Below are 15,748 nucleotides of genomic sequence, written 5' to 3' on the forward strand. Positions count from 1 at the left end.
CCTCCTAACCTGCATAACCCCTTCTGTCCATCACACCCTCTGTCCTTCTTTCACACTCTCTTTCTTTCTACCCCAACTGGTTGAGGCAGACCATGTTAAGTTTGTATCCGCCCACAGTCAGTGATTCCTTGCCATAGTTGACAATCATGTTGGATTTCTGGACATTTTAAAGAACGCGTTCCAGACCTGCTCTGCATGTAAACTGTCATGAAACAACTGTGACAACAACTTTTTCCTCTGTCGGAGGATATGAGGGTTGTGGGATGTTAACCCCTTAGGTTCGGGTTGACCAGTTGGGAGTTAAATAAAGAAACTGCAGAATCTGAAACAATGAAAAAGAGTCTTTATGGGTATTCTCAACATGGACACATGAGACCCCAAAACCTTGTTCAGAAGATGGTTATGACTTACACTTTCGTTCTGAAAGGGGTTCAGGAAGTTTCCGCCCATCTCTCCATCTTCTCTCGGGGTCCCCGGCTGGTTACTCATACTGAGGTTACCTGGAGAGTTCTTCATAAAGACAAAAACAATGAGACACGACTTTGCAAGAACATTTCTTAAATGTAGAAGTATTTCCTCTTACTTTTGGGAGGCTGTCCATGTCACCAGACCCTGGGAAGAACACAACACAAACCGTGAATATCAAACAGGCCTCCACAGACTGGGGGAAAAAAAAAATATAGAGCCCAGCATTGAGATTTGACATCAATGCATCACACGAAAAGCAAGTGATTTGTGCACCTAATGATCCGTTCATGTGATGAGGCTCCATTCCCGCCATCCCCCCCAGCGGACCATCACCTCCTGCACCCATTGGGAACTGAGAGGAATGTACAAAGATTGTGAACAAAATTCACAAAAAAAAATTCCAAAGCAAATGATATATCATCACGCTGACATTGACATTGTGCATTCGGATACACATAAAAGAAAGAGTGTCTCACATTTGGTCGGCTCCCAGCTGGAGGAACTGTGTTTATCATTGTGTACATATTGTCACCAGAGTTGGTCGAATCTGACAAGACAAGCAAAGGGATGAAAGAGCCTGCATGTAAACACAGAACACACAAACACACACACACACTGGTGACCATGCATGCACACACAAAAACAAATATTTTACCTGCTGGACTTGGCATTATAGGGGTCCCAGGTGGCCCCCCTCCTCCTGGAGGCCCCTTGAATTACAAATGACAGTGGGAGCCGACTGTTAAGCCGCACGCAGGGAGTTGGTCAGGATAAGGATAAAATATTTTGGCTAAAAACATACGATACGTACCACATAACTGCCTGGAGACCCCGAAGAATACGGAGTCTAAGAAAGAAAAAACATGTGCATAAAATGATGAAACAATTGTTAAATTTTCTGCGGGCTGTGTTAATTGAGGACTTACAGAATTGGAGTTGGGAGGATTTGGCCAGGGTCTACCCCCACCCGGTCCCCTGGAAAACACACACACACACACACACACACACACACACACACACACACACACACACACACACACAACTTCATTCTTCTTTGTTCCCTGTTTATTTAGGCTGAGTTGGCAAAAACACATTCCTCTGTTGCCAGAATAAGGTGATGGGTACAAAGTGAAAAAAAAAACTTAAACCCAACAAAACAGAACAGACCACATCACACACACACACACACACACACACACACACACACACACACACACACACACACACACACACACACACAGATGCGATAGCTGTACCCGATGCAAAATGCAAAATGAAATATAGCAATGGCAGAGAGATTGTTTACCTCCACAAGCAATAGAGTAATAGTTGATGGACAGGAAGATGACAGGACATCGGTCATTTAAAAATAGGAAATATATTTACACTTCGACAGAGAGATAAAAGCGTCCCTGTCTTTCTCTCTCGTTTGGGGATCATTGAAAAACACTCACATGTTCATGCCCGGCATACCAGGGCCGACCAGTGTGTTCAGTGGCGGCCTCATCCCACCTCCGTAGCTCTGTAAAAAAATAAGGCACCAAAATACATTTACTTATGTAGCCAAGACTGTGAGCGTGAACAATATCAACATTAATCCACTCCTGCACCTGCGGCCCGAGGGGTACCATTCCTCTTGGGGGAGTCATACGCTGCATTGGTCCTCCGATGTTCGGATGTCCTGCAATAGAACCAGATCACTGAGCTGTTCTCTTGCTGTAATCATTTAATTCTTTATATTCACAGTGAAAGCACTAGGCACAGGTGATTAGTACTTCGAAGAGAAGATATCACTTGATCACAGAACTCATCATTACAAACCTGTTTGAATCTCTTCCGTAAAGTATACTTTGCATAATTATTTTGTAAAAAGTGACGTTTAAAAGACCCGAACACTACCTTCAGTTGCAGAGTGCAGCTACTGACTAGCTCATCCATTATTGTGGTTAATCGTGGGAATTCTTCGAAAAATACTTAAGGTTTTTTTTTAAAATGCAAATGATTCCTTTATAGTATAAATAGAGAGGACCTCAGATGGCTTCTGTTTCCAGGAAGGTCAGAGTCTTTTGACTTGCACACATTACTTGCACAACACTGACTGCTCTCTATACAGGAATGTTACAAGCAGTCATTAATCAGGGAGTTAGACTTGTTGCTATGGAAGGGTCTTCCCTAGAACAATAGCCCTCTGTTGTAATCACCAAGTTTCTGATCATAAACATTCCTATCATTTAAATCACATGAGATTTCCTTTTTAATTCCTCTTCCCTCAGCCGCGGGGAATCTTCAATCTTTGTAGTTACAGCTAACAGTTAAGACAATTCATATTTCATTGTATTTCTTATTCTTCCTCCTTTCTACTATTATCTATTACTGTTATGTTTTTTACTTGAAACTCTGGCACAACAATTTCCTTTCGGGATTAATAAAGTTGTTCTCATCTCATCTCATCTCTCATTTCCTCTCAACTTAAACACATAGCAACTCATCGCACACACAAGAAAAAAAAAAAATCCTCAGAAAATTGCCAATTTAAAAAGTTGATTTCCTTCCTTAACTTTGGGAATCATTCGGACCCATCTCATATTTCATTCTTACATCTTTCACCCAACACCTATCCCAGCTATCATTGGTCGAGATGCAGGATAAACCTGAAGCCAGTCAATCACGGGGCTCCATATAGAGACATACAGATATTCACTCTCTCATTCACTGGGCAATTTAGTCTCTAACTGAACCTACTGCATGTTTTTAGACGAACCACGCATATTCTTACTGTGCAGCGCTAACCACTCTGCAATTGTGTTTTCACAGTTTTTTCACATGATTGTGATAAACTGAAAGAAAATGTAATTTTATTCTTAAAAAAATGATAACAATGATTCAAAAAATTTGTAATGAGCAGAATAGTTATTATGATGAATAATCGAAATAAAACCTGTCAAACCAGAAAGTCAATCTTCAGAGCCAGATCTTTGACTGTATAAAAATAGTAAGAATGTGTATCACAACATCCTCTGTATGTATTTTTTCTGAATGTGCAATACTGTTTGTCAGTGCACCTTGCTGCCTTGTGGGGTCCATTCCGGTGGGTAACATAGGCTGACTCCCCGGGACTCCACCGAGCCCCTACAAAGCAGAGAGGATGCAGAATTAAAGTTTTCTGTCTCAACACACACTGACCCTTTCAAATTTCCCAAAATACTGTCCATTGCCTGCAGGTGTCACTGTGGCTCTTACCTGATTAGGTAACCTGAGGGGCGGTCTGGGTCCTCCGGGGTATCTTGGTGACATAAATGGCTAAAAAGGCATATAAACATGTGTTGAGAACACATTATGTTGCACACATGAGGAACATGGACTAAGCCATTTAGACACTGGTGAAAATAACAGCTTCTCTTTGACAGGATTATGGTAGCTGAAGAATTGAGAGCTGTTGTTACATATTCAGAAGAACTATATATATGTATGTATGTATGTGTGTGTGTGTATATATAAATGCGCCAAATATAGTAAATAAATGTTTTCCAAGCTATTTTCGGCACAAAATCCAGCCCCCTTAAAGTCAATCATCGAGTAAAATGTAGGAAGGATAAAGTTTAAAAGCATTGCATTGTTGCCAGATAACAAGACAGTAATATTTTCATCATAGCCTGTTTCCAGGGGGACCAAGCCTGCTATGGGAATAGAAATAATAAGTGGAATGCATGGAAAATTAGCATTCAGTCAATCATATTTTTTCACTCTCCCGCTCTATCGACTTACACTGCTGTGACGTGGATATTTACATTACTTACAAAATAATTAAACTGCTTATTTTAAATATGCGTTAGTGGAAACATTTACGTGTCTTGAATTCAGTAATCGCAGTGAACAGACTGAGATTTCTATTGTTTATTGTTTGACTATTGAGATTGAAATTATGTCTCTTGATATGCACATTATGTAAGATTATATCAAGGACCGTTTATTTTGTAGAGCTTTGCTCAATAAATTCTGCTGCTCATTCAAATTAATTCAAAACATGAATGTCTTCCATTATTTCAGGTGTCATGTAGATTATACGCAATTACTTCATCTCAGTAAAGTGGCTCTGACTCCCAGCTTACCTGGAAGTGATCCAGTTAAGCCTTTAACAGGGGAGGCCTTGTCAAAACACTGTTTCAACAGTCTCCATTGGAATGATGCGGAAAATTGATTTAAAAATAAACATATACAAATCCTTGAAAAAATAAATCAAGGTACTGTCATTGTCATGGAGTAAGGTGCCCTGGGATGTTTTTTTAGAACCTTTAATTGTTTGTGCAAAGGAAAGAAAACACACACACATGCAAAATGAAACCCAACCCCAATTCCTGCATACTTTTTTTGCATAGTTCTAAACTCTCAGATTTTTTTAACAACGTGGTGAAATTCATATTATCATGTTTTCCCCGGATTAACGGAGTGATGTTTGTTGGTGGTTTGAATTTGGGGCTGTTGTCACTTGTCCTCCCCATATCTGCACTTCCACAAATGCTGTACAGATATGTTGATGCATCTATTAAAGTAATAAATGTCTCTGCGGTCAGAAAGGTCAAACTACTGTTTTAGAAAAAAACCAAACTATTTTCAAAACACGCCACTAGAGAGCATTGGACCACTTGTTTTCAGCAGGGTCTCTGTAATTACCCATCTCTAATCCCCCAGATGTACTGCAGACAAAAGTGGATTCGGCAGTACATTAAAATACTATAATAAATAACTTACTTTTCTTAATATTTGAATTTTTTTTTTTTATTTGAATGAAAAATATAGACAATATAAGAGAAAGGCTTAGGGATAAATTGTAATAGTGGAATAAATCATTGAGTGAAACAATATATTTTGCCTCTCAAATAATGCCACTGATAAAATTCAGTAATGCAAAAAAACTAAATGTTTGGAACGCAAGTCTGGGACCGTCTGTCAGGTAATTGTTGTGTTTCATCCACAGTACCCTGATTGATAAGACTGTTCTTTAAAGAACGTTTTGGTCTTTAGAAGATGGAGAGGGCTCTTCAAACTCAAGTTTGAAGGGATTTTTTTCCCTGTTTTTTTTTAAACCATCACTGAGAAAGGCCTAAGGTCTATTGATTTGCTTGTCAGATGTGAGACTCTATGTTTGATAGATAATGGCAGTTAATCAATCTCTGGGCAGAGGCTCTCCTGACAGAGAACAGTGATCTTCCCAGGGGAAGCGGCTTGTTTGAGTTTCTCTCTGTTAGATTTATGCCTGCTGCTAAATGCCTAGTTATTTTTTTCCAACACAGATAAATGCAGATTATCGAGACGTGTGAAGCCAGTGAACATTAATAAATCTAGCTAAATTTTACTGACGGTCAAAGACCCTCTCTGCATGAACCATAATTGACTCTGCAACGTTTAACAACCACTGTGTATGCAAGTCTTATGAGCAACACTCTTATCTCACCTGTGTATTTGTTTATGCGTGTGTGCTGTTGTGCCCGGGAACATAGATCTCAGGACGTTGTCACACTTTTCAGTCACCAAAAAAAAAAAGTCCTTATTGTGGAGATCATTATGATTTAGGCGCAATACTTGAGTTGAAACTGAGGTTAGGTTCAGGGGGAGTCACCAGGAAATGAATGTAAGCCAAAGTAATGCCCCATGAAGTGATGGAAACATTGGAAACACCCATCCCTATGATACAAAACACATTTCTTCCTCTCCCTCTTTTGTGTTGTGAGTTTGAGTTAAAGCGTTCTCTTAGACTCTTTGAAATTATATTGTTTGGGTATAATGGAGAAGTAAATGTTTTGATCACAAGTTCTCCATTAATCTGTGAATATTGGTATCAAGAGGATGTTTGTTTAAATGTGTGTGTGAGTGTGTGTGTGTGTGTGTGTGTGTGTGTGTGTGTGTGTGCGTGTGTGTGTGTGTGTGTGTGTGTGTGTGTGTGCGTGTACCCGTGGGATACCTGAAAGAATCCTGGTGGAACTGGCCCCACAGGCATGCCTTCTCCTGGGGGGAGGTTACCAAGAACAGGGCTGGGAGCTGCTGCTGCACTCTGAGCAGAGCACGACACACACACAAGTGCGCGCGCACACACACACACACACACACACGTACACACACACACAAACACATGCACACACATGTTAATCCGTTTAAGTACAAATTGTATTTACAGACACATCTGAGCTATGTACGAGTCAAATCTCCATTTTATGGTCCTTCACTTTGCAGGTTAAGTTTTGCTGTTTTTACACAAAAATACTGTATTTTGAGCTTTGATTTTGATCATCGCATTCATCATCTGATATTTTGCAGGCTCATTTTTAAGCCAATCAGTCTTTCTTCTGGATCCTACTGTCATCTTGAGAGCTGATTATTTCGGACAAATAAAGAACAGAGCAGAGGGGGGAAAAAAGACCACTTTGAGATCTTGAATTGCGAATGGGTTGATACAAAAGGAAGGACAGATTTTTAGGATGAAGGTGACATGAAATGTCCATTTCTATGAAGCCTTGAAAAAGGCTAGACAAAGACTTTGTTGTACTTTGAATAACCATTTTGTATGTATGGCATATAATAAAGCAATACTGATCCAGTAATACATGTCACAATCTGCACTATGAAAAGCGTCTCTCTTTATCGGAGATTATAAGCAAATTGTACATGCATATAATGTGTGAATTTTATTTGAAGGATATTTCAATTTCCGGACTTTTCCTTGTGTGTTTTATTCAAGTAAAGAAACTGAATACTGCCCAGTTTAAAAGAAAATTAAAAACTAATAATTTCACCAAGGAATAAAAAGGAAAAATGGCAAAAATGATTCTTCGGGGCTTCCTTCATCTCTCTTTTTCAGGAAGATATGTATGCCCTGCCATGTTGGCCCTGGACAGGTTTATTTTTACATCTTGTGTTTTTTGTTGTGCTTGTTCCAGACGGGGCGGTGCTGGCACATTTCAGCGCTGCCTCTGTCTGCTTCCTGTAGCATTGTACTTCAGACTAACCCTGGGTACCAGCCTTCACCAGCCTCCCCTTCATTCTCATTTCGGAATCCAGGAGACAACATGCAACGAAGATATACACGTATGATAATATGTGAATAGTCAGTGTATGAAGTCAGCATGCCTGTATCTCTGATTTTTTTTTTTAAGTCTGCCCACTCTCTGTTCTATTTCTCTGATCTCCCCATCTTGCTCTCTCTCTCTTTCTCTCTGCCTCTATGAAGGCATTGGCTGGATGTAAAGAGCTCTGGCAAAATTCACCCACAGTCTCTGAAGTTTCCGCCATCTGACTTTTTAGGTCAGGCAGAACAAGGTTTAATCAGAGCTGAGATAAAAGCAGACTGACGACACTCTTGTATCCGTCTTTGACCACCCTCACTATTCCCTCATCCACCCTCATCTTTCTTTACATCTCCCAGCTGATAATGCTGAAAACAGAGGAAACCAGAAGCAGCACGGCTTTGAGATTCTACATTCTGATGCAAACAGACCCCTTCTCTCCATTTCAGCAGGTGATGGTGCAGTTGGACACAGATGGAAATGCTGCCACTGCTCTGTGGTGAGACCAGTTTTAGTTTGTATGTGTCTCTTTGTTTGAGTGCATAACATTGTGCGATGTACAAAGTGTGCAACACTGGCAGTTTTTCCCCCTTTTCCTTTCAGTCCTCTGTCTTGCACCCTGGATTACAAAGAATGCCTTTACTCTCTGGCAGCCTGGAGGTCTGCTGAGTTTGCCTTCATGCTCAAAGAAAAGGAGAGAGAGAAGGGGAGAGAGAGAGGAGAAATGAGGACAAAGCAGAGATTATGTGTGCGTGTATGTGTGTGTGTGTGCGTGTGTGTGTGTGTGTGGGTGCGCTTGTGTGCACTTCATATTTGTTTGGGCAGGAAACTGGGGGAGGAGAAAATCTACCTGACCTGCTGACAAAGCAGCATTTTCCTAATACGGCAACAAGGAGAAAAACACAACAAAACAGGCCAGGATGACTGCTCGCCCCCAAACTAGCACCACCCTTCATCAATAGAAAACAAAAACAACACTAACTTGATTATGACAAATCAGATTGTCTCAAATTACATTAGGAGAATCAGAATGAGCCACAATGACAATATTCACTAAGCCTCTTACAGTAAAAGTCTTAGTAAAATCTTCCCAGGATGTGAAGTCATTCTCACCTGGAGCAGAACTGAAATGACTGACAGGACACACGGCAGCCCGGAGAAACCGGTGAATGCTGACTCTTAATTTTGCACAGATGCTGCCCTCCTCCACTGTGGCTACTCGTGTCCTGCCGGAGCGACTAAGATTCCATCTCTAGATCTTAAACTAAACCCGCTTCAGTTTATGTACACACCTGAACAAGAGCTCATTTCCAATGTTTACTTCTAGTTGTCCAGTGTATTTAATTCTCAGTTATTGACACAAAGGTTAACTCTACTGTTGTGATCCTGTCTCGATATGGCTATATTTGGATGAAAACTAAGTATTTCTTGATTAATGATGCAGTGATCCTAAAAGACAGGATTAAGAGGGTAAAATAAGCTGAGTTAAGGTAATAGCTGGGTAACACCTTAAGGTTTCCCAAATAACAGTAATAAACTTAATGTGATGTAACAAGGATTTAACGACTGGATTACTTTACATAGATAGTTGTTTCTACTGATATATAACATACCTGAAAGCAAAGACACTTCCTTTTATGTTCTGCTTGGCAAATCAATCTAAACATATTCCAAAGCTTAACCTTTTAAATGTAAAATGCAAAAAGGCTTTTACACTGTCTATGACTGTCATTTACACATCCCACACGTCGGTGTTTTCGCTTCTCTGACAAGGCTGAGAGGGAAACATTGGGATATTGTGCTTGTGGCGGCACACAATGGCATATGTCAGTGTGAGAACGCATCTGTCAAAAATGTCTTGTGGAGAGAGCTGATAGTCTTTCTATTTTATTACTGCATTCTCCGGGAAGAACCATTGTGATCAAGGTATTATGGAGCTCATTTCCATCACGATTACCGTCATTATCCTCACAGTCACGAAGACAACTAAACAAGCTCTCTTCTAATCTGTTCTTTGGCACCGGTAATGTACATGTATCTAATTAATGGACAATGTACAATAAGGAGGACCTGACTTAATATCAGATTTTCACACCCATTCCCATACTAATTTTATTGAGTATAGCTAGAGCAACTGAATAATGAAAAATGGTTAAATAATACTAGATAGAATAGAAATTCAGTACATATTTTACAATGCAAACACAGTGGCCTCCAATGTGCTGAAAAGGGAGCAAAGCAGCCTCCTGATTACGTAAATGTTTAATATAATCAGAAAACGCAGTGTCATCTAATGACCTTCAGAAATGTACTTTGATAAAGTTATGTTTGCGGTTACTTTCCAAGTCACCCATGCTTTGTACTCAGCATAATATGGCATGTAAGGGTTTTCAACTCCTAACATATATGTAAACAAATACGCCAAACTGATACATACTGTATATGACATTAAGCAAGCATCAGCTGATTTACACGTCACTACAGCTATCTGGTTAAAAAGACATTGAAATAAAATGATTATTTTAAGATTGAGCATCTAAAAAATAGCATAGGCATATTCTTTGAAACATATGACTTATATAATAACTAGGTTGCTTTTGCTCCAAATCTATGGTTTGGTCTCACCTGATGGACGCACAAATGCAGACCTTTTAAAAGCTCTGTCAAGTTAATCTATAGGTTGATGTTCTTGTTACTCAATGTGGGTAGTATGGAAGCATTAGAATTACAGAGACACAGCTACAAAATCAATAGTTGTTGCTTTTTGTAAAAATGGCAGGTAGGGAAGTCGCTACCCCTCCGTATCCACTGAGAGCAACAGAGAAAGGTTGTCCTTATAGCTCCACTATCAAATGCACTTACACACATTGTCCTGATGATACAGTTTGTAGTGGTGTAAATGTATATATGATGAAACCTGAGGCAGTGGAAAGGCCTCTGCGCGTTGTCAAATGAACACCTGCATCACCTGGCAAACTCATTTGTTTCATAAATTATTCAAAGTCTTCACAGGAGATCTCTATACGCACACACCCACACCCACACCCACACACCCACACACACATACATACATCCATACACACAGGTTGAAATGGAATAAAAAAGTTAACCATCTCTGTGTATCTTAAAGAAGGACAAAGTGTCATGGATATAGTAAAAAAAGATACCTGTCAAAGGAAATCATTATAGGTTTAACAATATATGACACATTTCTGGGATGTCAAATTGGTCCCATACGGACTGAAATAATGTGGCTGGTGGGGATTTCTATTTTATTGATTTCCTATTTGGTGAAGTGGGGTTGCTTGTGATCTGGGGTCTCTGTGAGTAATACTGAGACCAAGATAATTCAATACAATTAAGGCATTTGAAACATTGAGCCTTCATATGTGTTTTTGTGATACACTAAACTCCTTGAACCCAAATGGTTTTAAAGTTTACCTATTTCAAATTGTCTTTTTTTCATCATTTTGTCACAGAACCAAACCCCTTTTGCAAGAGAAAAATCAACAAAGACAATATATCGTATGGTTACATAGAAATGCCGAATGTAACAAATTTCAAAAAGAGGCTATATAGATCTGTCGAAGTGATGAGTGGTTTATCCTGCTGTTTTCTGCCACTGACCTCCACATATTACCACGGTGACCATTTGCGTACCGGACTAGACGGTGCTTTTCACTTTTATTTTGACCATTATTCAGTCTCTTGGCATTACAAATATTTGCCATTGCAGGGTATCTAATTCCGAGACAAAAAGAAAAATATCTGAACAAATAGATGAAGATTGAGTATATCTTATGTCGGATGCGGTGCGATGCTTTTCTGTGGAAATTCAAACATTGTTAAAGGAATCTTAGTGGAACTTAAATGTTCAATTATAAAACAGCAGACTACTCTGAACTAATCAGACATTCTTTGTACTGCGTTCACACTACGCTAATCCCATCACTATTAGGGCTCTGTAATACTTAATGAGATAACTTGAAAACTCTCTCATCCCTATATGTGTAGTGATTGTGTTCACCACTAATGTATATGTGTAATGCATACATACTTTGTGTTCATGTATTTGAAAATGGGGAGTCATTTTCTTTCTTCGGAGACTGTGAGACACTCTTAGGTGCGTGAGTGGAATCTCAAAAGGTTGTCTGTGTTCTTTCTCTCTCTTTTGCTCTCTCTCTTTGTCTGTTTATCGCTCTCTCTCCATCTTAACCTGTGTCACTGTGCTCCCTCCATTTCTCTTGTTCCCAGGCACACTATTGGTATCCATGTACTGTCCCATAGCTGAGGATAAACATGACAGCCTAGCTCTACCCAAGTGATGGCATGTATCATGGTTGAAATGGCTATGCGGTTGCTCACCGAAATGCATTAATTCCTAATTTATTTGTATCTCAGACTGGTTAGGAGACCTCCATCTGCTCTTAATTTACAGTTCAGCACTCTCCCCCTATTTCTGTCATATTAATGTTATTCCGCAGTTACGAATTTGGGGAGGAATCATTTTTATATCCCATCATGTTGCTCGTTTAAACGCACGTTTGTTTGGGGTTTTTTTTGCATGGAATTTGTCACTGTCTTAAATCTGCCTCGCAAAAGTGTGGTGTATGAATGTGTTGTGGCAAAAAAAATGTAATATAACCTTGGGGAAACTATGCACACAAGGCCTTGAGTTGCATTATCATTGCTTTTGTCATTTTTCTAAGAATGTTTCCCTGAAGTGCTTGTGCCGTTCTGCTTAACAAAACCCATTCAGAAGATATCTACTGGAGTTTAATGGCACAGTAGTAATTGGAACCCAGAGTGGATGCTACCACTTACAACAAGCTTGTTCTCTAAAGATTAGTCCATGGAATTCAGTTATACCAGCTGCAGGGTGATCTCAAGCCATATACCATCATTTGTGTTGATCCCTGTAGTTCTGTATAATGTCCTTCAAGTTTTATCACATTGCTCAAGTACTTTCAAAAGTTGTAACTGTTATAGCTGTTATGGTGAGTTTCTAAGCAACCCAAGTTGTGTTTAATGTTATTTTAAACAAAACACTAATGAAGGTCTGAGACTCTTCCTAAGAGAGTACTTTGTTGTCCTGTAGAGGTATTATTTTTCCAGTCCTTCCAGTGAAGGGCATTGTTAGGATATAGAAGGGTTACCACTTTGTTTCAAGGTTACACTTAGCAAAACGGCATCTACAAACAACACATTGCAAAGGAAGGAAATCCATTCCTTCTCTTACTCCCCCTTTCCAGCTCCCACCATCCTCTCAAATGCCATTAGTCTACTTCCTGAACAAGCATTGGCCAGGGAGGGTGGGGAGTTAGATGGAAAAAAATAAAAGTGATGGTCCCGGTCTGCATGATATACAGACACGGACAGAGAGACGAACAGAAAGACAAACAGATTATTGTGCAAATCGAAGGGAGAGAATGGATATAACATACATCAACAGAACACAACTCTGCCATCAATCAGCCACTTTCATGAGTATAACTACAGAAATATTGTACAGATTTACAACATACTAAAGCTGGTTTTTATGAGAATCTTTCAGTAAGAGAAGTCATCTCAGTAAGTCAGAGATCAACACCTCCAACTGACTAATTTTTCAGCAAAAGCTATTTTGAAAAACTCCAAAGTTTCCTCTTATAACCAAAACAAGCCCTACTCTGCAAAAATGTATTTAACTATGAGTTTAAAGAAATGTTCCCTCCTGTGTCCGAGACAAAATGTTGTTCCCGATTTTCATCAATCCATTAAATTTCTCATTTTCAAAAAATCCTGTGTTTAGACAGTAGAGAGTCCAGTCCTGCCAGCATTCCAATACTGCGAAAACAGAAGCAAACAATGCTGCCAGACAGGACTTCATTCTTCATTTTTTGAGTAAATAAAAAGTGCTCGGCTAAGTCATGAAATCACTGAGCCTTCCTTTCTAAACAAGAAACGTCAGGTTGAGGATAACAAGCTGGCTATCAAAGTCACAGCGTGCTGAAAGATGGACTTTGCATTCGAACCTCGCTTTGAAAATAAGACACAACCTCTGCTTGGACAGCATTGATCTATAATTGCTCATGATTGGTCATCGTGGAAAAACATTGCATAACGACATGGAAAAGGCCATGATCTCCAGTTCTCACTGGAGCGGTTCATAGCTGAGTGTGAAACGGCCAGGATGAGGATCAGCACCTCCAAATCCGAAGCCATGGTGCTCAACCGGAAACGGGGAAGAGGTCCTGCCCCGAGTGGGGGAGTTCAAGTATCTCGGGGTCTTGAACACGATTGAGGGAAGGATGGAGCGGGAGATCGACAGGCGGATCAGTGCGGCGTCTGCAGTGATGCGGACTCTATACCGGTCCGTCGTGGTGAAGAGGGAGCTGAGCCAGAAGGCGAAGCTCTCAATTTACTGGTCGATCTACGTTACCACTCTCACCTATGGTCACGACATGTGGGTAGTGACCGAAAGAACGAGCTTGCGGATATAAGCGGCTAAAATGAGTTTTCTCCACAGGGTGGCCGGACTCTCCCTTAAAGATAGGGTGAGAAGTTCGGTCATCCGGGAGGAGCTCGGAGTAGAGCCGCTGCTCCTCCGCATAGAGAGGAGTCTGATGAGGTGGCTCGCTCGGGCATCTGGTCAGGATGCCTCCTGGACGCCTCCCCAGGGAGGTATTCCAGGCATGTCCATCTGGGAGGAGACCACGGGGAAGACACGCTGGAGAGACTATGTCTCCAGGCTGGCCTGGGAATGCCTTGGGGTCTCCAAAGAGGAGCTGGACCATGTGGCGGGGGAGAGGGAGGTCTGGGCCTCACTGCTCCGACTGCTGCCCTCCGCGACCCGACTCCGGATAAGCGGGGGGAAGATGGATGGACGGACGGACATAGAAAGATATATATCCTTGTTGAAATCTTCATGTCGCGGCAAATGGACTTGAAGACGTTTCGCCCTTCGTCCGAGAGGCTTCTTCAGTTCTTGGATTCTGACAAGAATTCACAATGACCCGGATGACTGAGAATCTCCGCAGATATGGAAAGATATGGCATAAATGCAGTTAATGACTGATAAAAAACGGATTTTTCTAAATGTACAAGAACATCTCAGATTGAAATCAGTCTGAGAGGAGCAGAGAGAATCTCCTCTATTAACCCTTTAATCTACTTTGTTATCTTCTTGGGTTTTACTGCTATCAGCACATCGTGCGCCGAAAAAAAAATCCAGAAGACACTCCGGTGTGGAATAATGGCTGATTACTTGGCAAAACAGGAGCCCGGTGTCAAACTACTTGGCCACGGGGAGGTGCTTGCAGGTGGCTGGTATCAGCTGCACAGCAGGGGGTGACAGGGGGCCACTTGCCATGTTTCTTTTATCACTGATGTCATTATCGACCCTTGTAAACAACTGGGCCGTGTTGAGTTGTATAATATGTGAGGTGGCCCTGTGGGCTGATGCACCGTCAGATATATAAACAGAGCTGAAAACGATAGTCACTTTGGTGCTGGAGAGCCACATTTCTGCCACCACTATCTTACTTGGTTCAGCGACACTGCGAGAGATAAGGGTGGCAAACTGAAGAGTAGGGACAGGAAAGAGCAGTGAGACACCAAAGCGTACTCTTTTTATATGTTGAGAGGAAGATGGGACAATGTTGTCAGTGTTTTATGTCTGGCACATTGATTCGGAGATTATTCCTTTGCAATACTCTATTCATATGATCATTCTAAAACACTTATAATTATTGATCAAATAGAAACAATTAGAGGGCAAGGTAGTGAAAAGATGAAGGTGCTTCTGTCTCAATTGTGCCTGGCAGAAAAGACACGGGCTCTGGGCTCGGGAAGAAAAACTGAAAAAAATTAATTCAAATGAGATTCAAACAGATAAGATATTAGTTAAAGTATTCGCAACTCTCTTCTTTCTCAAAACTCGAGTGATGCTTCTATGTATAAGTCTGCATCTTTCTCTAAAATCCCCTTTATCCACTCAGCTGGTGATGGTCCACCTTTGTAGCACCATTATTTGTTCTCTTACAAGAGATAGTTGTGATGTAAGACAGGATGCATAACACTTCTTTAAGAAAGAAAAAAAAGTAACATTAGATGGATTGAAGATTTTATATGGTAGCAATATCCTTGAGGATTTCTGAGGGAGGCTGTATAAATGCAGCATAGCATCTGAACGCAGCTTCCAACAGGCACTTATGTATATGCAGTTAAACAAGAATTAACTC

The 15,748-nt window shown here is 40.6% G+C and overlaps 1 protein-coding gene across 1 annotated transcript in view; it reads right to left on the bottom strand.

The window, feature by feature from the left end:
• Positions 1-15,748, bottom strand: part of LOC147218483 (single-stranded DNA-binding protein 2) — a 51,740-nt gene that overhangs the window by 2,346 nt on the left and 33,646 nt on the right. Inside the window, exons 5-16 of the mRNA XM_086173426.1 lie at positions 6,428-6,517; positions 3,709-3,768; positions 3,531-3,597; positions 2,079-2,149; positions 1,923-1,990; positions 1,395-1,443; positions 1,280-1,315; positions 1,124-1,178; positions 945-1,015; positions 742-820; positions 584-612; positions 412-510 (exon numbers count right to left, since the gene is read on the bottom strand). Of these exons, the coding sequence (XP_086029552.1) occupies positions 412-510; positions 584-612; positions 742-820; positions 945-1,015; positions 1,124-1,178; positions 1,280-1,315; positions 1,395-1,443; positions 1,923-1,990; positions 2,079-2,149; positions 3,531-3,597; positions 3,709-3,768; positions 6,428-6,517 (774 nt within the window). The remainder of the gene's footprint in view (positions 1-411; positions 511-583; positions 613-741; positions 821-944; positions 1,016-1,123; positions 1,179-1,279; positions 1,316-1,394; positions 1,444-1,922; positions 1,991-2,078; positions 2,150-3,530; positions 3,598-3,708; positions 3,769-6,427; positions 6,518-15,748) is intronic.

Source organism: Fistularia commersonii, chromosome 26, assembly GCF_037954325.1.
Source record: "Fistularia commersonii isolate RoL2024-O1a breed Wild chromosome 26, RoL_Fcom_v1.0, whole genome shotgun sequence".
In the NCBI taxonomy this organism is placed as follows: Eukaryota; Metazoa; Chordata; class Actinopteri; order Syngnathiformes; family Fistulariidae; genus Fistularia; species Fistularia commersonii.